This window comes from Numenius arquata, chromosome 8 (genome assembly GCF_964106895.1).
Source record: "Numenius arquata chromosome 8, bNumArq3.hap1.1, whole genome shotgun sequence".
Taxonomy (NCBI): Eukaryota; Metazoa; Chordata; class Aves; order Charadriiformes; family Scolopacidae; genus Numenius; species Numenius arquata.
In genome coordinates this window covers 15,862,737-15,883,791 of record NC_133583.1, presented here as the reverse complement: position 1 = coordinate 15,883,791, position 21,055 = coordinate 15,862,737, and the positions used below count along the sequence as shown (strand labels likewise).

Here is a 21,055-nt window from a genome sequence, read left to right as displayed (position 1 = left end):
GCTGTAGTGGCCCTCTAGTGTTTCTGACCTGAGTCTTAAAGTAAAGGAACAAGTTAGTTTCGTGATATTCCAACAACTGTAGAAGTTATAATTTGTTTCTTGCCATCAGAAATTTTGAGTAACAACAGTATTTTAATGCTATAATTTATCCTCTTAGCCATGTTTACATGGTAGTGTTCAAAATTTTCATGATAACTTTTAGTGCTGTATGTAAATAAGAGCTTGGATTCAGCATGTGATTATGATTTAATACCAGACGTAAGATTAAAGTCCAAATTTCAATATATATACACTAATGCTAAATAGAACCTTATTATACATATGATACTCTGGAAAGTCTTGGTATTTATTGATTTAGATACTATTGTGTATATATAAGAAAATGCATCTACGAGTGGTTTGTTAAAGGCATCTCAGAATATTATTTTCTGTGTTGAAATAATATATTATTACTGTTCTTTTTCTTCTAGTGCTACTAATTTATTGTGAACTGTTATTTTAAACCACAGTACTTCTAAGAAGTAGTAAAATAGTGAAAATTATATGGTTTGATATTGAGGTATCTGTTTGTAAACTTATCTCTGTATTGCATGTAGTTGAGTTTTTTAAAAAATCTTTATATTTTTGAGTTTCAGAATTTTATTAGTCCTTTAGTCTGCAGTTACAGCAGGCTATGAATCTGTGTTACTGACTGTAAGGAAACAAGATGATTTTATGAGAGGCTGGAAAGCAACTTGTGGGTTGATGTTGATGCCAGCACCACCCAGGAAGGAATAATTTATGTCTATTTGAAAATCTGTAGCACAAACAGAGTTTTTATCTAGACCGGAGCAAAAAAGCCAAAGAGTTCACTATAATTGCTTACTGCTACTAAGGTTGAGTGGAAGGAATACATAAACTGTGAGTCTGAGTATCAACATAAAATCCTAAGACTGAGAAGTGAAAGATTGCACGTTTTACGGAGTAAATACACTTTGTACAAGTCTGCCATGCAGAGTTGTAGGTGATGCTGAATTTGCACAGAGCATTGGACAACAATGCAGTCAGCTGTTGTGCTGAGGGACTTGGTTTGTGAGTCTGCAGGTGAAATCTCAGGAACTTTTTGCATCCTGTTCAAATTGGATGTTTGCTAATGTGCTGCCAAAAACTGTTTGCTCCAGCAAACAACTTCCAGGTCATATAGGTCTTTCATAAATCAAAAATACTTGTTTGCATAGTTGTTGAATTTGAGAGAGCTTTGACTCTAACCTGTTAAGTTAGACATAATTTTAGGGTAAGCTTAGAGTTGGAGAAGACGACTTGCAGAGTTAAAACAGGAGAAGGAAAGTAATTAAAATAACTTTAAAACAAATCCAAATAATTTAATTTCAGGCATGCATATGTATTTTGAGTGGAAATTTCCAGCAAATAGGCAATCTCATAGCACTTCGCTGGGTTTGTGCACGTCTGCTTAAATGTGTGGCTTGGAATTTAATTTTTAATATCAACTGCAACGGGCTGTAAAGGAGGAAGGGTTGATGAATTGTTCGACTTCCTTGCATCCAAGACATGCCCTGCAGCATATGCCATTGCATGGGGAGGTATGATGAGAGGCAGCACAAGCTATTTATCCAGTTATTCTGTGGGAAGCTTTTGGGTTAGGAGCATTGTTATGATAATGAGCTACCCATTTGGAAGTCAAGTGAAATTTAGCTAGTTATCACCAGGTTAATAATCTTGACTAGTAAACTTTGGAAATAAATTTAGACTAAATATATTGGTAATGTCTTTCTAGAACTGTCTTTGAAACATAAGGTGGGGCTGGGTCCCAAGATAAGCTGACTAATCATTTGCAGGCTTTTAGGTGGCTATGTCCCTACTTTGAATACCTAAACCTCTGGATGATCAAGATTACTGCTGATTTATGGTGATGGAAGATCACCATAATGCTCTTCAGTGATGTGGAAGAGCTCTGGGTTTAGGATACAGAAGATTTCTTTATGACAGGAAAAGGTACAGATTTCGAAGGCAGTTAAATCAGTGATTAATAGCTTCTTACATAATCCTTTTAAAATGTTGTTTAGGTTCCTGCAACCCCAGCATTTTAAAATTTCTAACCAGAGAAGTCATTAAGTCAAGTTATTTATATATGAACCTTTGGTATTCATATGTCTCTGTTGCTGATAGTGGGCAGGTTTTCAGTGCTGTTGAATAATGGAATAGCTTTTAACTTTAGAATTGTAAATATGCCTTTAGTGAAAGTCATAAGTCTTTATTATGAACCAATAGCTTGTTACCCTGAAGTCAATGAAGAACTACCATTGGCTTCAAGGCATTGCGAATTTAGCTCCAAATGCAAAAAATCACTGAGAGACGAGGGATTTAGCTCTGATTAGTTATGCTGCCGGTAATTTCAATTTGTTTTGCCTAACATTGCCTGTGTTGTATATATGGACACATTTTTATTTTTTGCGTTACCACTGCTGCCATCTACTGTTTAAATGCTGGGATTACATGTACTTAACACGAAGGGGTTACATTGGCTGACTTAATGGAAGAAAAGAAGAAAAGCAGACTTAGTTGCTTTGGCCGTTCTTCCAATAAACATGGTAAAAGTTGTTCTGATTTGCAGTTGAACTTTCTTTTGTGCAAATACTGCATTTGATGTGTTAGCTTTTGAAAGCACATATTGTATGCATTTTCTATAACAAAGGCATATACATCTTTAGCATGTAGATACTCATGCATGCAGTTGTGCTGTTTTAAGTGCATGTCGGAAATAGACTGGTGCTGCAGTGCTCTACCTTCCTAAAGCGTAATCTTTAATCCACTTAGATTTCCACTGAAGAGTCTTTGTGGCTGTTCTTGTTGAAGCAGAGGTTTTCTTTTTCAAAAGTCAGGTAAACCAGATAAAAAGGTAGTTTAAATTCAGGTGCGAAGAAATAAAAGTATTTTAAAAGCTTTATAAGGGATCATAGTATAAGTTTAGAACAGTATGATGATGGTATTTAGTGTTTGTTTATGATATTTTTAATGTAAAATCTAAAAAACCATAACCTTTTACTGTATCTCCTCTTGTAATGGATGGTTTTGTTTCTGTAATTTGTGTTTTATCCCATTTCTTTCCCACCCACAATGGAGATGGACAGGGGTTTTTAGAGTATGATAGTTATTTTCAAATCTGCACTCTTTTAATACTGGCAAATGTATTGATTCCACATAATCAGAATTGTAGTAATTAGGTCTAGTTTCAGTCCTACCTACAGCAAAGTTATTGGAGTAACTGACTTCCTTGCTGTCCTAAGAATCACTATTGTGGCTGAGGCTGACGAATCTTATCCAGTTACTTCAGAGAATGTGGAATATTAAGTCAGAAATTGCTAGGACCCAATGGACTAATTTTCTACAAATACTGAGTCTGCTTTGAATTATTTGTGTAACTGTTACATATATTGTCTGATAGCTCACACGGCTTTTCAGACTGGAATATTTTTTCCATAAAAATTGCTAAAAGGCAGTGGTTGCATTTTTATTTTGGATATGTGTTTCAACTTTAAACTGGCAGGTTCAGGTTCTGATTGTCAGTCATGAAGCAGCATGGAGCTGGCTGAAAACTTGCTGTCATCTACTGGCCAAAACTGTTGTCTTGCTATTAGTGCATGACCTTGCCAGTGAAAAGCATTCTCAAGCATATGTGCACTGACTTGGTTTCACCTCTGTCTGGTAGGGCAGGTAAACTTTTTATGAGTAGGATTTTTCCAAAGTACAAGTTGGTGGCCTGAGTCTATTTGTTTCTGTATTTGAGACTACTATGCTGATAGGAGTAGCTCCAACTTAGACTACCACTGCATTAGAAATCCCACCCTAAATATTTTTCTCTGTATTACGTTTACCTCTATTTCTATTAAAAGCGCCACATAGGTAGAGCATACAGCATTCCCAAGATTCATAGTTCCATCCTTCAGGCTAGAAGTGGCTGGTTCAGTGATGTTTCTATAACGAAGACTGATTATTTTGCTCTCCCTCCACTGCTATGCAACCATTAAACCTTATAGTGAGTTTCCATGGGCTGCCTATTAAAAGAGAGAGCCTACGAGAATGAATGTGGATAGTAACAACAGGAAATCTGCACTAGGAAAACAGATACCTCCCTACAGTGAGATGTAGAACATCTTCCAGGCAGCCCCTCCTTAAGCTGAATTTACCCCGAGGAGCTTCACAGTCAGAATAGATAGTTCCGTTTATTTCTGATGTGTTTTCTGGGCATAGAGCAGACTTAAGAAAATCTTAGATGAATTTGCAGTGATAAAGTTACCTCTTTATATTGTTCTGTTTTCCTGTTTGCCTACCTCAAAGATTTGATGTAAAGGATTCAGAAAATCCCTGTACTGATTTAAGAAAGAATTAGGAGAATTCTGGAGCCCATGGATTTGGTTGCATGTTACTAGCAGACAGAAGATGAGAATTTGATATAAAATTTTGCCAGTATAGTATCTTTCTAAATAATTTTAAGATCCTCTCCAGTAGCTATTACTGATTATCTGACTAACTGTGCAGATCACTCCACATCTGCAGCTCTTTGCCTTCCGCACGGGGAACCAGAAAGCTACCCAAGGTGCATCAGTGTAGAAATGAGATCAGCCTATGGATCAAAAATCCCTAGCTGAAGTTGAACCAGATTAAAATACTAATTATATACTTTCTGGAGAAAAACATTTCCAACGATAATACTTGCCACCACAGTTCTATAATTCAGGGTGTAATTTAGCTTGCTTCTGGATTCTACAGTGAGACTAAATTGTCATATCACAGGATTATGGAATTTATTTATTCTAGCGCCAGCTGGCTAGGACGTACCAATGCTGATGGACACTGACTTGCTCTTAGCTATGCATTAGTTACACTATGTCCTGGAGTGGAGTTTGAAATCCCTGCTCCAAAATTTGAAAACTGTTTAGAATAAATAGTGAACATTATAACATAAGAAACTATTTTTTTTATCTGCAGAAATAAAATGTAGTAGTTGATGTATTTGACCTATTTTCTGTATACTCAGGAAAGTATTAAGCTGCATGCTATATGAGTTTATATTGCCTAATGCAAGCATTCTTTCATTTGAAACCAACCATAATGAGAGCTATCTAGAAATCTAGATAATCTTTACAGAAGAATGCCAGTAAAATAAGGGCAAAAGGTGAATAAAGAACGGAGAAAATTTGGTATGTTCCTTTGAATACCGGAGTACCAGTTTAAAGGGCTCAAAGCTGGCTTTACTGACATCAGGCAGTTGTTCAAAAGTTCGTTCTTTGTGCTGTACTTTGCCCGATGAACACTGCCCTTAAAAAGCTGTGGTCATGAAATTTAGTCTTTTCAAGACTTGCCAGGTTGCTTGCATTAGTGAGAGTGGATGTGGTCATGCAGTGCTGTTGCTGTTTTCTTCCGGCTAAAAGTTTAATGACTCGCTAGCATTGCTGGAGCTAGACTTCCACATGGTGCCTTTCTCAGTATTTCTGTCAAGTTTTTCTTTTGCCATATAAATTACAGCATATGATAGCTGAGTTTCTAATGTAAACTGAACTGTCTGGTTCTTTTTTTCCTCTTTTGCTTTTGTAACAACACAGCACCTGCAAGTCACTAATAAAGCTAGAGCAATAGTCCTGGCTGAATAGAAAGTAGCATTCTGGCTGTATTTATTAATAAGCTGTATTTATTAATAACTGACATTGGCTTCAATAGGGACAAAGATAATTTTTTTTTCTTTGGTACTTCGTTTTTCTTCATGCAATCATGTTCAAAAAGTGCAGGTATTTGTGGGTTAACACATCAAGTCTGGGTAGACTTGAATTAAAATTATATTACGTTACACTTTAAAAAAAATTATTTGGCATGTATTAAAACAAACAGCATTTGTGTGACACTGTGACTTTATGAGGAACTGATTCTAGATACCGCTTTTAGATCAGGGAAGGGTTGATAAATTTGAAACACAAATGTGAGACACACATTGCACATGTAACGCTTGCAAAAGTCGGCCTAGCTCTGTTTTCATGGCAGTTCTTAATAACAGTGTATGAAACAAGACTTCTGCACTCATATTTTGCAGTTGTCCATCAGAAGTGCTAAAACGTTCATCATTAGGTGACTATAATGTTGTGTTTCCTAACAGCATGCAAGTCACCCAGCACAAGACAACCATTTCAGTTCTTTACCAGACAGGGAAATGCCTTGAATTTATTGAAAAAGACTGTGGCATTTCTAAATAAAAACTATTAGTTATGAAGATCTGAGACTCTGTCTGAAATAGTTTTGTTGTGTTTTTTTTTTTTTTTTAAAAAAAAAAACCTTTGAAATTTTAATACTTGAATTTGGATATCACCAAAGACTGTTTGAATGAAATACCTTTTGAAGTCTGTGACTGTAAGCTGTGAAGTTCACACAAGACTAGCAATATTAATTTTTTAAAACTGATTCATAAAGGGAAGTATGATATTAGAATTGAGGCACTTGCAGGTGCTAAACAGGGATTTTTCATATATAAAACAATTACAGTAATAACTTAAAAGAATCATCAAAACAGAAGAACCTTGTGAAAGAGGGTTTTGCTGTGCTTACTGCCTGAAGTGCCTTGTTTATTCAAATACCTGCATGGACATTTTGGCTCTTTCTTTGTTATGCCAACTCTGTGTTTAACAATTAATGTAATGCTGACTTAAGTTTATGGGGACAGATTCTCAGCTGTTGCAAATAGTAGCTGAGCATCTGGCCTCCATAGACCTGGCGGTCTCTCAGCTTGGATGGAATTGATGGGTATGGAAACCAAACTGCCATTTACCACTTCCATGTATCTCTGTGTCAGTGTCGAGGCAATATAGAGGCTGTGCAGAGAAACTGTTACTAACAGTTCTCATTTTGTACCTGATCTGCAAACAAATCTGAAAATTCAGGGCCTGATTCTTGAGTCTCGCTTGTATTAAGATGTGTGTAATTAAGCCTGCTTTAAGCCTCCTTTAGGCTACCAAACTAGTGAGACATCCCAACAGAAACAGGCATTGTAGCCCTTCTGTCTTCAGTACTGTCCACAGACATTGGCTAAACCCTGCACAACAAAACAAACCAACCAAACAAAAAACCAACCAAGCAAACCATCAAAACAGCAGAAGGTACACCCCAGAATACTTTTAAGATACTCTGTTTTTCTTTTGTTCTTGCTGTTCTGCAGTAATTTCAGTGCATTTTCCACCTCTCTTATTTTTTCCTACTTTATATGGTATTTCTGCTGTATAAACTAGCAACATTAATTTTACACTTTTCTTGTTTCTGAGGTTTTCCTTTCATGCTTGCTTTGCAGACATGGAAGTAGGGTTCTCCCCTAGGAAGTAGGGGAGTAACTGAGAACTTTGGCTGTTAGTCATTTACTAACCCCTTTTGACATATGTTGTCCTCCCTCTATATTTCAGTTGATTTGAAGATAAATTGTGATGACCAAACTGCAAATGAGTTTTGTCTAAAAAGCCAGTAGCTACAACTGCTAACTATTCAGTAATGATCCGCTCTATGTACAGTAATTCACTGTGTAACAAATGTAATAATCTCCCTTTTATTAGTAGTAATTCTCATCATCCTTTGTAGTACCCATTCTGGCATCCCCAGTGCTCCTTCCTGTCTGCTCATACAGTATGTGCAGGCACAATTACTTTCTAGCATCTTGCCTTGAAAATTCATAATGGAAGTGAAAGCATAGAGTGGTCAATATGACCAGAGTGTGATAGTTCCTGTTTTCAGAAGAACTTTGATGGCATTTCTTGGAATTAGCGAGAATGTTAACAACACTTAAACTAATAAACAACCCCAAAGTATTAACGCTTCTTAAAATGAAAGGTCACAAAATCTAGCTCAGGTTTATTTCTTTACTAGGGGTAGCATGCTCTTTGTTACAAAACTCCTCTACATTGTAGTCTGTGCTGCATTTTCAACAGTTATGTTGAATCATTGAAAAAGAAACAAAAAAAGCTACAATACACTCTGGAATTCTGTGTGCTTTCTTTTATTATAAGAGGAGGGCTGATGAAGTGTCTAACTTCATCTGCTATTCCTCAGATCTTCCAAGCTCTCTTCCAATGCCTCACCTGCAAAAGGTGGAGACATTCTTGCAGTAGAACAGGAGATGACAATGTGTGTAATGCCTTGCTTGGCTATCAATCTGAAGCATTTTCTGTCTCCTAACAGCAAGCATGCCCACCAGTGAAACGGAATCAGTGAATACAGAGAATGTGAGTGGAGAAGGGGAGAACCCAGCATGCTGTGGGAGTTTATGGTGAGTACATGGACTGTTTTAAAGTACGCACCCTCATCATTTCAAAATCTAAAAGAATGATTCTTTCCCCATTGTTTATTTATCCCAAACTGCTTTGAAATAGTCAAGCTTTGTATGACACTTGGGATGTTTTTGCCTTTCAGTAGTTTAATATTAGACCAATTATTACCTCATGAAAGCACTCCTAACATTCTCAAGTTAAGAAGATATTAAACAATTCAACTAAACTTTCAGTGGAGTCATGATTTCCTGAAAGCTTTTATAAAATGTAATTATTGTCCAAAATAATAAGAAAAGAACGGAAGTCCCCCATGACATGTAAAAAGAAATATTTTCTGTTAAATTACGCACAATCCAGAGAATATGTATATTTTAGGCAATAACTGAATGTATAGGGATATTTCTATATTCCATGGTATTCACTGTTTATTTGCTCAGATTTTCATGACCTCCAAGCAGTTTCTACGTGAGCAGTTTATTTACTTAGTTTTAAAGGAGATCTCCTTTCCTTCACTTAGAAAATTTGTTAAGTTTTAGGAATAGTATTTCAGAAAACAGTAGAATTTCAGCATTCGTGACGCATTTTGTTAAAAGCTTGATTTTATCTGTATGTTGTTCCAATGTATTGATTTGCAAAATTCTAAAGAGAACAAATTTGTGTTAACTATTTTTTCCACATTCTTAAAAATATGTTTTCCTTTTTTTCCAGTCAAACCATCTCAAAATCCAAGTTCAGGTCAGTATTTTCCTCTCTTTGTACTTTTTTTCCCTTGTGACTATTTACACATCATGATGATCTCATATATTTATTCTTTATTTACTGTACTTTAAATTTAACTGTGTGAAAATTCTTCATAGCACTTACCTGTGAATACAAAAGCAGAGTATTCATGGACACTCTTGGAAATCAAACTCCCTGATTTTGCTTTGTTGATATTTGTTGCTCTCTTTTCACTTACTAGGAGCACTCGGGAATATGAGCTTCTGTTTTCAAGTATGATTGCAGAAGGAAAGTTTTATAAGCAAAATTAAGAATTAATAGTCCTGATATTGTAGACAATGGATGTGCCAATATAAAGCCAATAGGTTTCTTTATTTTGATTTAATTTTCCAGTCCTATAGGACATATATTTAGTAATTAGAAAGGATAATTGCAAACAAAAAAAAATAGTTATGTGATTTAAGGTTAGTAATCAAGTGGTATCATAGAATAGAATCATGTAATTGTCTCGGTTGGAAGGGACCTTTCAGATCATCTAGTCCAACTGTCAACGTAACACTGACAAAACCCATCACTAAACCTTATCTCTAAGCACTGTGTCTACCTGTCTTTTAAATACTGCCATGGTGACTTACACTCTTTCTAGGATCAAGGGCCATGAGTACTTTTGGTGGAGGCAATGAGCTGCCCTGAATCAGTTCAGTCCGTCATGACTTAGCTGGTCTGTCCCTGATGGAGGCAGGCTGCCTCCTGCAGTGCTACCTCAGGGGTGCACACAATGGTCTCCAGTGCTCCAAGAGGACATACTTATAAGCATAAGACATACTTAGGTAGACTTAGTGAATCACAAAGGGCGATGACTCCTACAGTTGCAGACAACCCATAAAATAAATATTTTTCACAGAAAATTTCCAGTGAAAAAAAGAGACAATCAAGAAGATTTGGCAACATCTGGCATCAGCACTTTTGGCAACGTCTGGAATCATTCCGATTTTTTAACCCCAGCGAAACCACTTTCGGTATTGGATGTACAGCAAGTAATTAATTGCTAACAGCAGTGTATTCTCCTTGCAGTGATGAAGGAGTAGCATACCCAGCTTTATTCTACTAGCCTTACTAGCTCTAATGAACTACCAGCCTTGACCAGTTTCAAGCAGTCGGAGTGGACTTGTGTTCCTTCTGAGTAGTCTTTCTTTATTGAAGAGCTCCCAGGCAACACTTAACTGGTGCTTTTCTACACGGAGAGTTTTTTTACTGTGACAGAATGGTCAAGCTTTATTTTGTCATCCCTTTCAGCCAGCAAACTGGAGACAGCATAGAAACGTGCCTCACTCTGCTGAGGACTGTGGCAAATAGAGATCTGGCCATTTAGGATAGTAGTGAATTCACAACTAGTTTTTTTAGAAGTTTCATCATTAGTGATAAAAGCTGTATCATTTCTTGTATGCCTTCTAGTACAGAAACTGGCCTTAGCTACACCATCTGAATGGACCAGATGGTCCGTGGGGACCTATGAGCTTAACCCTTCATAAGAATTATGAGATGAGACTGCTTTTAGTCTTTCTCTTAAAGAGAAGCGATTTGGTGTGCTAATGGTCGGTGATTTCTTTTGCCATTGCTTCCAGTTATCAGCAGAACAAATGGAACAATTTGTTTAGTATTTCATTAGATGAGAATACCAAGCAAGCAGGATTATTTTGAATCATGAGATTGTCTCCAATCAACCTTATAGCATGCGGTTTATTGCTGTGAAGCCTACTCATGCTGGTTTTAAAGGAGAAACTCGAATATTAAGTGGTCGCATGAAATTTCAAATACCAGGTGGTGCAATAGACTGCTGTTATATTACATTCGCCAAGTCTGGTCTATTTGCACAGTGGGGACACAGAGAAAGCAAATTAACGCCTACATTCTGAAGCATGTCCAATATATTCATATTTTAAGGAGAAAGAGAACTCCAGAAGCTCTGTTAAATGAAAGCTGCTACATCATCTTTGAGAAAAGAAAATTTCTACCCAAACCTGATGTTTTTATTAGTCCAAGCAGTGAGTAAGAAGTCAGTGCTGTCCATTTCTACAATCGTTGTTCGTAATCAACACATCAACTTGAAAGAAAACTTATTTACAAGCCAGAAGGTCACCAAAGTATCTCCAGCTGTCTCAATTCTGCTACTGTCCTAAATGTCTTTTGCGTGAGCTCTTTGATCTGAATCTGTTCTTGTGGCATTTAAAAACACAAGTCACACAGAAATTTATTCATACATGTATTGCTGCATCTATTCACAGAAGTTGTGGCAATCGGCAACGGGATGTTGGTGTCTCTCATTTGGAAGTGCTGCAGGGATCTGCAGCTGCCTGAGGTCTTCAGCCATACTTAAACTTTTAAAGCTGAATTCACTAATGGGAATTCCCCCTACAACTTTCACATCTTTACTTGTAGCATCGGAGAAAGATCTGCCCCTCTTAACTTAGTGAGTCCATGTGAGGAGCAGTGTTGAGGCAACTGAGCTGAAAGTTATAGTTGTGCTATTGTCTTCCAAACAGATGTAGTTTGCACCACAACCCGGATCTCTAAAAACACCTGACAACATCTGTTACCAGAGAGAAAAAAACACTTTGAAGAGCTGCTGGCTTTGCAGTGCCACTAAAAGCAGAGTGTATCTACTCTTTTATCTCTGTAAGGATCTGCAGACTCACAGTCCTCATCCCTGCTTCTGGATACCTAACATCTCATATTTGCAAATTCCATTTTTCTGATATGTCAGAAGAATGTAATTTTGGTGTTTTTCATTGGAATCACTGTTTTCCTAAAAGCTCTGCTTACCTAAAATACAGAAACTCAGAGTTCTGCAGCAAAGCCATAGATTTTGTGTTCAGCTGTCAGGGATGTCCTACCACATTCTAAGCCAAATGCTAAATCTTGGTCTAATTCTCAATCTTCTGGCCTGATCCTTGCTCCAACTTCAGGAATATTACTCTGCAATGACAGTACACTGTGTTTCAGGGCAAAGTAAATCAGGACATAGCTTGTCAAGGATATTGGTTTGACCGTAAACATCTTTGCCTTTGGATTGAAATAGAAAATGCTTTTTATTGCAAGGTAGTCTACCTGCTGTACCACAAGTGAAAACAGAAGTTAATCCTTGGAAATACATTTCTGTACAGTCAGATGGGTACTTGGTCAAGAGAATTATGTCCTAGCAAGATATAGCAATTATCTGTCAGTTTATTAAGCAAAGGTGTGTATCATGCTAGGATATCTATGGGTTAATAGAACAGCAAGTCATGCTAAGAAGCTGGTAATACGTCCAGAATCCTGTAGCTACAAAAAAGAGGAATGGAAAAATAATCTCAAAGACTTCAATTTTTTCATAATGAATGAGCAATTCTTCTGTCCCATATTTTATAAATAAGAGTAGTGAAGTCTAGGGTCTCTGCACAGATGTTAGCACCCACAATTATAGAAGAATTTATCTTGGGCATTAGTATTTACTTCTCTGTGAGGTTACTGGTGAAAATATGAGGCCATTCCAGTTTCACAGATACATGGATTGTGTCTGTGGTTCTAAGCAGAAAGTCTAGTTTAGAAAAATACTATGTTATAATGAAAGGCTGCTGATACAAAGTAATCTGAAAATGAGTGTTCCTACCATTGCATAGTTCTAGTAGAAATACACAAACACACACAAATAGCAAGTAAACAAACTAAACTTCATAGATTCTGTATGACTGACTAACACCAAGTTCAGTCAGACTCAATGCAAGGCTGGATTTCCCATGTGTGGATTCGAATTTAAGACCGAGGCCTAAAGGACTGCCTAAATTTGAAGACCTGAGTGAATGAAAGTGAAATTGGGAACACATTTGTAAGGATAATGATGTGCTCATAAATAGTTACGAAGAAAAAAGGGTAAATAATGAGAACAAAAGCAGTGAGTAATTTGGTTTGTTGTAACAAACTATGTCATCTATAACGGTTCTCTGTGACTTTAATATTTATTCAACTGCTATATTTTGTGAAAAATGCGTGGTAGTTTCATGAAAGCAATATTATATCATTGCAAATTTATGAAAATGGAATTTCTCTTCAAAATAAAAGGGTACTTTTCATTCTTCCAGAAAAAAAAAGTGCTATCTGGTTAAAACTTGGAGGGGCAGTTACTAAAAATTAAAAAACTGTTGAGTGAAAGTAGTGTAATTTAGTTTTCTGTTTTATATAGCCGCAGGTTTTCCTGGCACAACAGGCCATTTACTTCAGTCTGCTACTTACTATTTATTTCTTTACTTGTACCAATCTAATGAAGATAGAAAATTACTCCTGTTCTCCTTTTTTAATTTTTGCTTTATTTCTGTAGGCTTTTTACATGTGCTTATATTATTTGTACACTTCTACATGTGAGTGTTATTGCATACCCTTCGACAGCACTTTCATATGGGTGCCACTGTTTTGTCACTGATTCCACAGACCTTTTGGGGAAAAAAAAAGTCTCATTGGCTTCAGAGAGCTATGAGTTGCACACTCTGAGACTGCTTTTGGCTGCTATGAGTAGAGATATCCAAACAATATTACTCGTCTCATTTACTTCGATGATAGGATGTTCTGTAAGTGTAAAAAAAGGCTGTTTTACCTACCTGAGGAGTCAGTCGTCCTGATGATGGCCATGGACATAGTGCTTCTTAGCAGGGCACTGGCAAGATATGTATGTTCTTAAATGCTGTATTCTTTTAGGTCAGGACAGGGTATTTTTCCTTTATATGGTTAGAATACTGCAAAGGCCTGAAACATCTTTGTACTGATGTCTGAAACCAGTATTCACAAGTACAAATTTGAGGTATGTAAGGAAAACTCAGTTAATGCTTTAATGCAATGCCAAGCTCAGTTATTTTTTATGGTGGTGTTATTGATGTTAGTTCTGTTTTCTGAGGCAGATATAAAGTATTTATGATTTTATACATCCTAAATACAATACCTGCTAATTCAGACGCTAAAAGTATTAAGAAATTCACCTAATTATTTGTAACAATTTTCAAAAGGCATAGTTCTGTGTTCGTGGTGCTGCCCAAAGGGCTGTGGTGCCCTTCCTTGCCTCAGTCACTCGCTCTTCCCGCTCTTTCTGTGATGCGGTGATACAGTGAATTGGATCAGACAACTGACCAGCAAAAGCAACCCAGCAAAAAAGAGATTGGTTTCCACCAGTCGATTCTCAGGTCTGGCTCGCTTCCTTAGGGCTAGTTTTGGCAAAAGAGAAAGGAGGGAGCAGAACAAGGAGAGCAGACCAGCCCTTTCCATCACAGCAGATTTATGCTAGACTGGCTTGATAGCATAACTATAGAGAAAGAAGCTTATACATGCACAGTCCTCTCAGTTCTTTGCTATTTTAAGGCTAAGTCAAGCTTCCATTGGAGTCTGTGCCTGCTCTGGCCCTTGAATTTGGGATGAAGCAGTTGTTGGTTTCTAAAACTTTTTATCCGAGTCCACGGCTGTAGTTCTGAGTGTATGAATTTTATATGACTCGCTTTTAGGTAATATCAAGTGCTTCCTAATCCTTCTCTTCCTATGACCCAGCAATATATTTTCTTCCTGTTTCACAAATGGAAATGCAACCCTAGGGAGACTAATTGGTTTACTAAAGTTCCCAGAAGTGAAGCAGAAAAGTAGAGTTTTATGAGTCCAAAGCTAAGCTAATACCGTCAGTTGTGAATCCAGCTCATACCTAGATAGGGCCTGTTTACTTGTCCTTGGTTGTCACTCATTTCACAAACATTTGCCCGCTGACACAATTTCAAGGCACATCAGTAGAAATCTCTAGGAGTCACTGACTGAGATTTTTATAGGGTAGATTTCTAAAAGTTGACCTCAACATTCCTGCCTTGTTTAATCCTACCGGAATTGTGCCTGTGGTTTAGCTCAAAGCCTACATTTTCAGACTAAATGTAATTTGAATTCTATGTTGCTTCATTGGCTTTTCTTTACTGCTATTAAGTGTATGGAGCCTGGGAAGACAGATATATCTTGTTACTCAATGAAATGTTAAATGCAGCTTAACCTAATTATGTCACAGGCAATTAGAGTCTCCAAAAGTTGTGGTTTACATTTAAAAGTCTATAATGAAATCTAAAAAAGGAATAACAAATTAGCACTTCGTAATCTGTGACTGATAATAATTTACACAACTAAGTATTGTGGACATATTTATGAAAATACACCTGCTCACAGACAGATACTTACACTGTATTTTCTACACAGAAGAAACCCTCCTTAATTTTATATGTGTTTTCTGTATAATAATAAATTTGTTTTCATTTGAATTTTCAGTCGACGCTGGCGTCGCTGGAATCGATTTAATCGAAGAAAATGTAGAGCTGCAGTAAAATCTGTCACATTTTATTGGCTTGTTATTGTCTTGGTCTTTCTGAACACATTAACTATCTCATCGGAACATTATAATCAACCTGACTGGCTGACCCAGATCCAAGGTACGATCAAAAATTACTTGTCCTGTTTTTGACTGTGGATACTTGCAGTCTATCAGTGCCTACTTTTGTACTTTGCCATTTTGTTGTTGTTTGGTGTCCTGAAGGATATTCAGCCCAGCCAAAGGGAGATACAAGAAATGACTTAATATATTTCATTTCCACATCTATAATACAGCTTAATGGCATACCGGCAAAAAACTGACAATACTAAATTTCAAATACCTGCACTTTTATTGTTAAGCCACTCTTGAAAGATGAGGAAGGAAATGGTAACTGGCAGAGCAGAACATGCTGTGGGCTGTGTTCCTTAAGTTACAGTGTGGACTCAAGCTGTGAGTTCAGCAGCCGTGACCTGCACAACGGATTGGAAAGATGAATAGTTTATAGGTGGCAGGAAGCTTTATATCCTTGTGTAACTTTTGCCACTTAGTCATCAAATACAGTTCAACATTAAAAAGCAGTAATTTCTCCTTAAGCAAAAGGCTGCAAACTAAGATAGAAAGTATAGTACTAATATGTTAAAATAAAAAGGGAATATATGAAATAAAAATGGAAAATATGAATTTTCTTTTTTTTTTTTTAATATTTTGTTCCAGATATCGCAAATAAAGTTCTTCTGGCTTTATTCACCTGTGAAATGTTAATAAAGATGTACAGCTTGGGCCTACAGGCTTATTTTGTTTCTCTTTTTAACCGCTTTGATTGCTTCGTTGTTTGTGGTGGCATTGTTGAAACCATTTTGGTGGAGTTGGAAATTATGTCACCGCTTGGAATTTCAGTGTTTCGCTGTGTTCGTCTCCTGCGTATTTTTAAAGTAACAAGGTAAGATTAACTAATAATGCTGACTTTAGGGATAGCTGAAGGGTGATCTGCAATTCCTTTTGTAATACTTCATCATGCTCTGCTCTTTTACTGTTTTGTTTGGAGTTCTTTTGGTGTGTGTTAACACACGCATTTTAATTTATAGGCACTGGGCATCCCTGAGCAACTTGGTAGCATCCTTGTTAAACTCAATGAAGTCCATTGCTTCACTGTTGCTTCTGCTTTTCCTCTTCATCATAATCTTCTCGTTGCTTGGAATGCAGCTGTTTGGAGGCAAATTTAATTTTGATGAAACTCAAACAAAACGGAGCACCTTCGATAATTTTCCACAAGCTCTTTTAACTGTATTCCAGGTAACTTTCTTTCATCCCGTATGAAACATTTTACCTTTGATCAACAAAACTGTTTAAGTGATCATGTTGCCTGAAAATAAAATCACAAATACTATTTATTCAGTTTACTTTAAGTAGCATTCTATTCATTGAATTCAGTACTCTGGTAACTCTGCACCATTTGTACCATTTGTTTCATGTCTTATTTGATCTATCTATGCAACATAGCTGTCATATTACTTCGCAAAATTAAATCTTCTTTGTCCATCAAATACATAACAAGAAAAAGAGGTGGAGTGTTATTTTTACTTTAATCAAATTGTTTTTCTTCAACTTCATGAACTATATAAAAGTTCAGCAGTTCCCAAGAAGGAAAAAATAAGAAGCATTTTAAGAGTGCATAGTTGCATATGGGTCATATCACTTACTGGGATATAAAAATAAGTATGAATTTCTTTAAAGAGACTTTGCCAGGTTTATTAAAATTTTAAAGCAACTTATCTGTTACTTGTGAAAGATAGGTCCATACTTACAGCTTAATTTTCGCTATTTTATGATCCTTTTTTCATTTTTCCCAATTTGGATACTGGAATTAGGCTAATTGGTTTTGTCTTTCTAGCCATTTTCACATTTAGCTTTGAACATTACCACAATGTTTGATTTCAGACTTTGTAGGTGAGTGTTTAAAGCTGATCCTGCAAGACTCAACTTTGTGTCACCTTCCTTTTTCTTTGGTAGAAGTGAAACTTGATTGCCAAAAGCAAGCAAAAAATCTTTCCATGTTATTTTAACATAAGGAAATCTTAGTGAGAAATTTCCTTGAGAGGAAAAGTTTCCACATTTGACCTGACATTGCCCCTTTAAAAAATTAAGGCTGTAGTTCCAAACTCAGCTGAGTTTTCCAAAATCAGCTGGATTTTATTGAGATTTTAGGCTGCCTCATTTTCAAAGGAATGAGGCTTCCTTCATTTGGGTGCTCAGCAACTATGAAAATCAGCTTGAAAAGTTTAGCTTTCCAAAAATGAATTTCAGAAATTGGCATGCATATAATTTGCACGAACAACCACTTAATTACTTGGAAAGAGAGTCAATATTGCTTGTTTTCTCAGGATAGAACTGATGATTTTTAAGAAGTTACTTAGAAATATATAAAGTGCCCCTATAACCTGCATTGTAATACTCAGAATTTTTGTTGTAGCCACTATTTAAAAAAAAAAAAAAGAGAACCTTAAAACACATACTAACTTGATTTTCAAGTGATGAACATTTACAGGCATTACTACATATGTAGCATTACTGAAAATCAGGGATTTTACTTTTGCGTGCCAAAACCAATAAAATTATAGGCTTCTATTTTTATTATTTTTGCCTTTGAAGTTCAGTGATGTAAATGGGTAGCATAAAATAAAAACTTGTAGAGTCACACCAAAGCTTTTAGGAGATGCTTATTTAAATGGAAATTTAAAAAGAAAAAAATGCATGAAAAGGTTATGGTATTGCTTTGTGTATACAGAAGGTTAGCTTTATTGTGTATTGTGGTCAGAGAAAACATTTTTCTCTTGCTGTTTTTGATGTTGAGTTACTTATGATATCTCTGCTTCTTAGATTCTAACAGGTGAAGACTGGAATGCTGTTATGTATGATGGCATAATGGCATATGGTGGCCCATCATCATCAGGCATGATAGTCTGTATATATTTCATTATCCTCTTCATCTGTGGCAACTGTATCCTTTGCAGTCACTGGAAACTTCTCTAAATGGGGCTGTGACCAGAGACACAAGATTTCTCTGGGAGGGAGTTAAATTGCAGTGGACATGCAAGCGCTTTCTGCATGTGCAGAAACAGTCCTTTAACTAGACTTTTTTTTGTACATTCCCTAATGAATGAGACTCCAGTGAATTTGGGGTCCATCTCCAGCCACCACAATGACAAAAACCAGAGAATTTTTTCTTTCTTCCTTCAGTGGGAAAACAGCCTTATTCTGCCCGCTTGTCTATTTGACATCTCTCCTTCTGAAAATGCATGGATGTAGTCTGATCTCTATGGCAGTTATTTCCTGTTCATCCTTTTGACTCTTGATATAGCCCTGTTAATTCTGACACACACTGACAGTGGAGCCAGTGATCCATTGTATAGTGCAGGGACCAGATGAGAGAAGTCTGCACGGAGAAATGTTGAGTCAGTTAGGATTAAGTCTGCTGAAGCATTCCCCTTTCCTGCCTTCAGTGTACTGGAAATAATTCCTTGGCCCCATGTAGCAACAGAAACTAGAGTCATTCTCTGAAGTTCTTGAAAGGTCAGAAGGTGATAAAAGGGCAAAACCATCCTATTTTCTGTACTATACAGTACTTGTATCAGTATTTGTTCTTAACTGATATGGACTGAAGTACAGAATTTGGTACAGATTGTTGTAGACACAGAAGACAGTGCATTATAAAAATTAATTTTTCAAAATGCCTGAACAGTCCTTAGTTTTAATAGACAGTGTTTCATATTTGAAACTTGCTCAGGCTTGCATAAAGTTGAATTTCATTTATTTAAAAAAATATGTTAAGTATTCTGCTATTTTAAAATCAGTGACCCTAATGGATCTCTGCTCATTTTACACCCAGTATTTACCTTGTCCATTAAATGAGTGTTATTTGCACTACACTCCAACATCGCAGGTCTCTACACTGTAGGTTGGGAACATGCGTTTTATATCTCTCACATTGTCAGTGTTTATGCTGATAGTAAACCAAACCAGGCATAATGTCCTTAAAATTATTTGAAACAGATATCTTGCTAAATGTCTTCTTGGCCATTGCTGTGGATAACTTGGCAGATGCTGAAAGTCTAAATACAGCTCAGAAAGAAGAAGCTGAAGAAAAAGAAAGGAAAAAGAATGCGAGGTAAAATAGCACAGGCATGTTAAATAAGCAGGAGAGGGAAGGAGGGGAGGGTACCAAATTCTTTCATAAGGATTTTCTTTATACAAATGTCTTTACATCTTCAAAATTTATTTGAATCAGGAAAAAAAATGAAAGAGTTTACCTAGACATTAAAACAAGACCCAATTAGTACGATTTTAGATAAAAGTTGGGTAGTAATTGGGAAAGTGGGGTGAATTAAGGACATAATGATAAGCCAGCTGATATTTAAACATTGCAATGGTAGGATTTATTGTGCAATTAGAACAAGAATGTATCTGTTGTTGCCAATGCACAACTCCCTGTGGAGTCAGATCTCTAAGCCTTATATAGACAAGAAGAAAACCTTCCTTTGAAATCAGTGCAGGCCTATTGAAGTCAATGCAAATTGTTTGTATGAGTCCAAGGGAACATTTTATCCTGCTAGAAAGGAGTAATGATTATGCATTGAATTTTTTAGGGATTAGTTTCTGGAATTATACTCAAAATTATAATCTTCTAAATGGATCATTGCATTCAAATGCAATAGATTTTATGGCTCTGACACCTGCAGCTCTGTAAATCATTTTAAGTATTTTACTCTATGGCTTTAGGTATGCTCTCTTAACTTTTCATAAAATGGGTACAGTTCACTTAAAATCTTCTGTCTTTATATGATGTGCTTTTTAATTGTTGTTGTACTGTTTTGTAGAAAAGAGAGTCTGGAAAACAAGAAAAGTGAAAAGTCAGAAGGTGACCAAAAGAAGCCCAAGGATAGTAAGGTGTTTATTCTAAAAATTATGTCCTTTCTAAGAAGCAGTTTTACTAATTTTGCTAGGGAGTACTTTTCAAGACTATTGTGCATTGTACAATTTCTTTTATGAACCTATCATCCCTACATTTTTTCCCAGGCAAAGGAAGTTCAGTTCTCATGCTTTGCATCCTCACAGAATCTCTTAACCCAAAAAACCCTTTTGTTTTCAGGATATCCTGAGAAGGGAAGCTCTTAGAGCATGAAATAGTTAATGTTAGAAAATTTTGGTGTTACTTTAGGATCCCTGTGGTTATTTTGCCTGATAAATCAAATGGAACAGATTAGTGAATGATAAACCTTTTGTAGAATGTTCAAACATTCTTGATAATTTTTACCAAAACCTGTTGGTTATTCCCATGGTGATCTACATGGCCAGAAGGACATGGATACTATAGAAAAATCATCTTTAAAAAATATGTATTAAACTGTCAGCTCTCCTCTGTTCTCAGAGTTTCCCCATTTCATATAACTAAGCAATAGAGATCACTTCCCTGACTTCAGAGGCTTATTTGGTTTGCTTTCTGTCAAACTTTATACTCCATGCTATATTTAAATTTCTTTTTCTTCTTGTGCATTCCTTTCATTGCTGTAGGTGACAATTACTGAGTATGGTGAAGGAGAGGATGAGGATAAAGATCCCTATCCACCCTGTGATGTACCAGGTATGTGAAAACCAGCCAGGAGACAAACACATTTAAGTTTGCTTG

The 21,055-nt window shown here is 36.4% G+C and overlaps 1 protein-coding gene across 1 annotated transcript in view; it reads left to right on the top strand.

Moving 5' to 3' along the window:
* Positions 1-21,055, top strand: part of CACNA1D (calcium voltage-gated channel subunit alpha1 D) — a 195,429-nt gene that overhangs the window by 102,346 nt on the left and 72,028 nt on the right. The window contains exons 10-18 of the mRNA XM_074151414.1: positions 8,206-8,293; positions 9,003-9,029; positions 15,330-15,490; positions 16,087-16,312; positions 16,458-16,665; positions 18,250-18,370; positions 19,423-19,537; positions 20,247-20,316; positions 20,941-21,010. Coding sequence (XP_074007515.1) covers positions 8,206-8,293; positions 9,003-9,029; positions 15,330-15,490; positions 16,087-16,312; positions 16,458-16,665; positions 18,250-18,370; positions 19,423-19,537; positions 20,247-20,316; positions 20,941-21,010 — 1,086 coding nt within the window. The remainder of the gene's footprint in view (positions 1-8,205; positions 8,294-9,002; positions 9,030-15,329; positions 15,491-16,086; positions 16,313-16,457; positions 16,666-18,249; positions 18,371-19,422; positions 19,538-20,246; positions 20,317-20,940; positions 21,011-21,055) is intronic.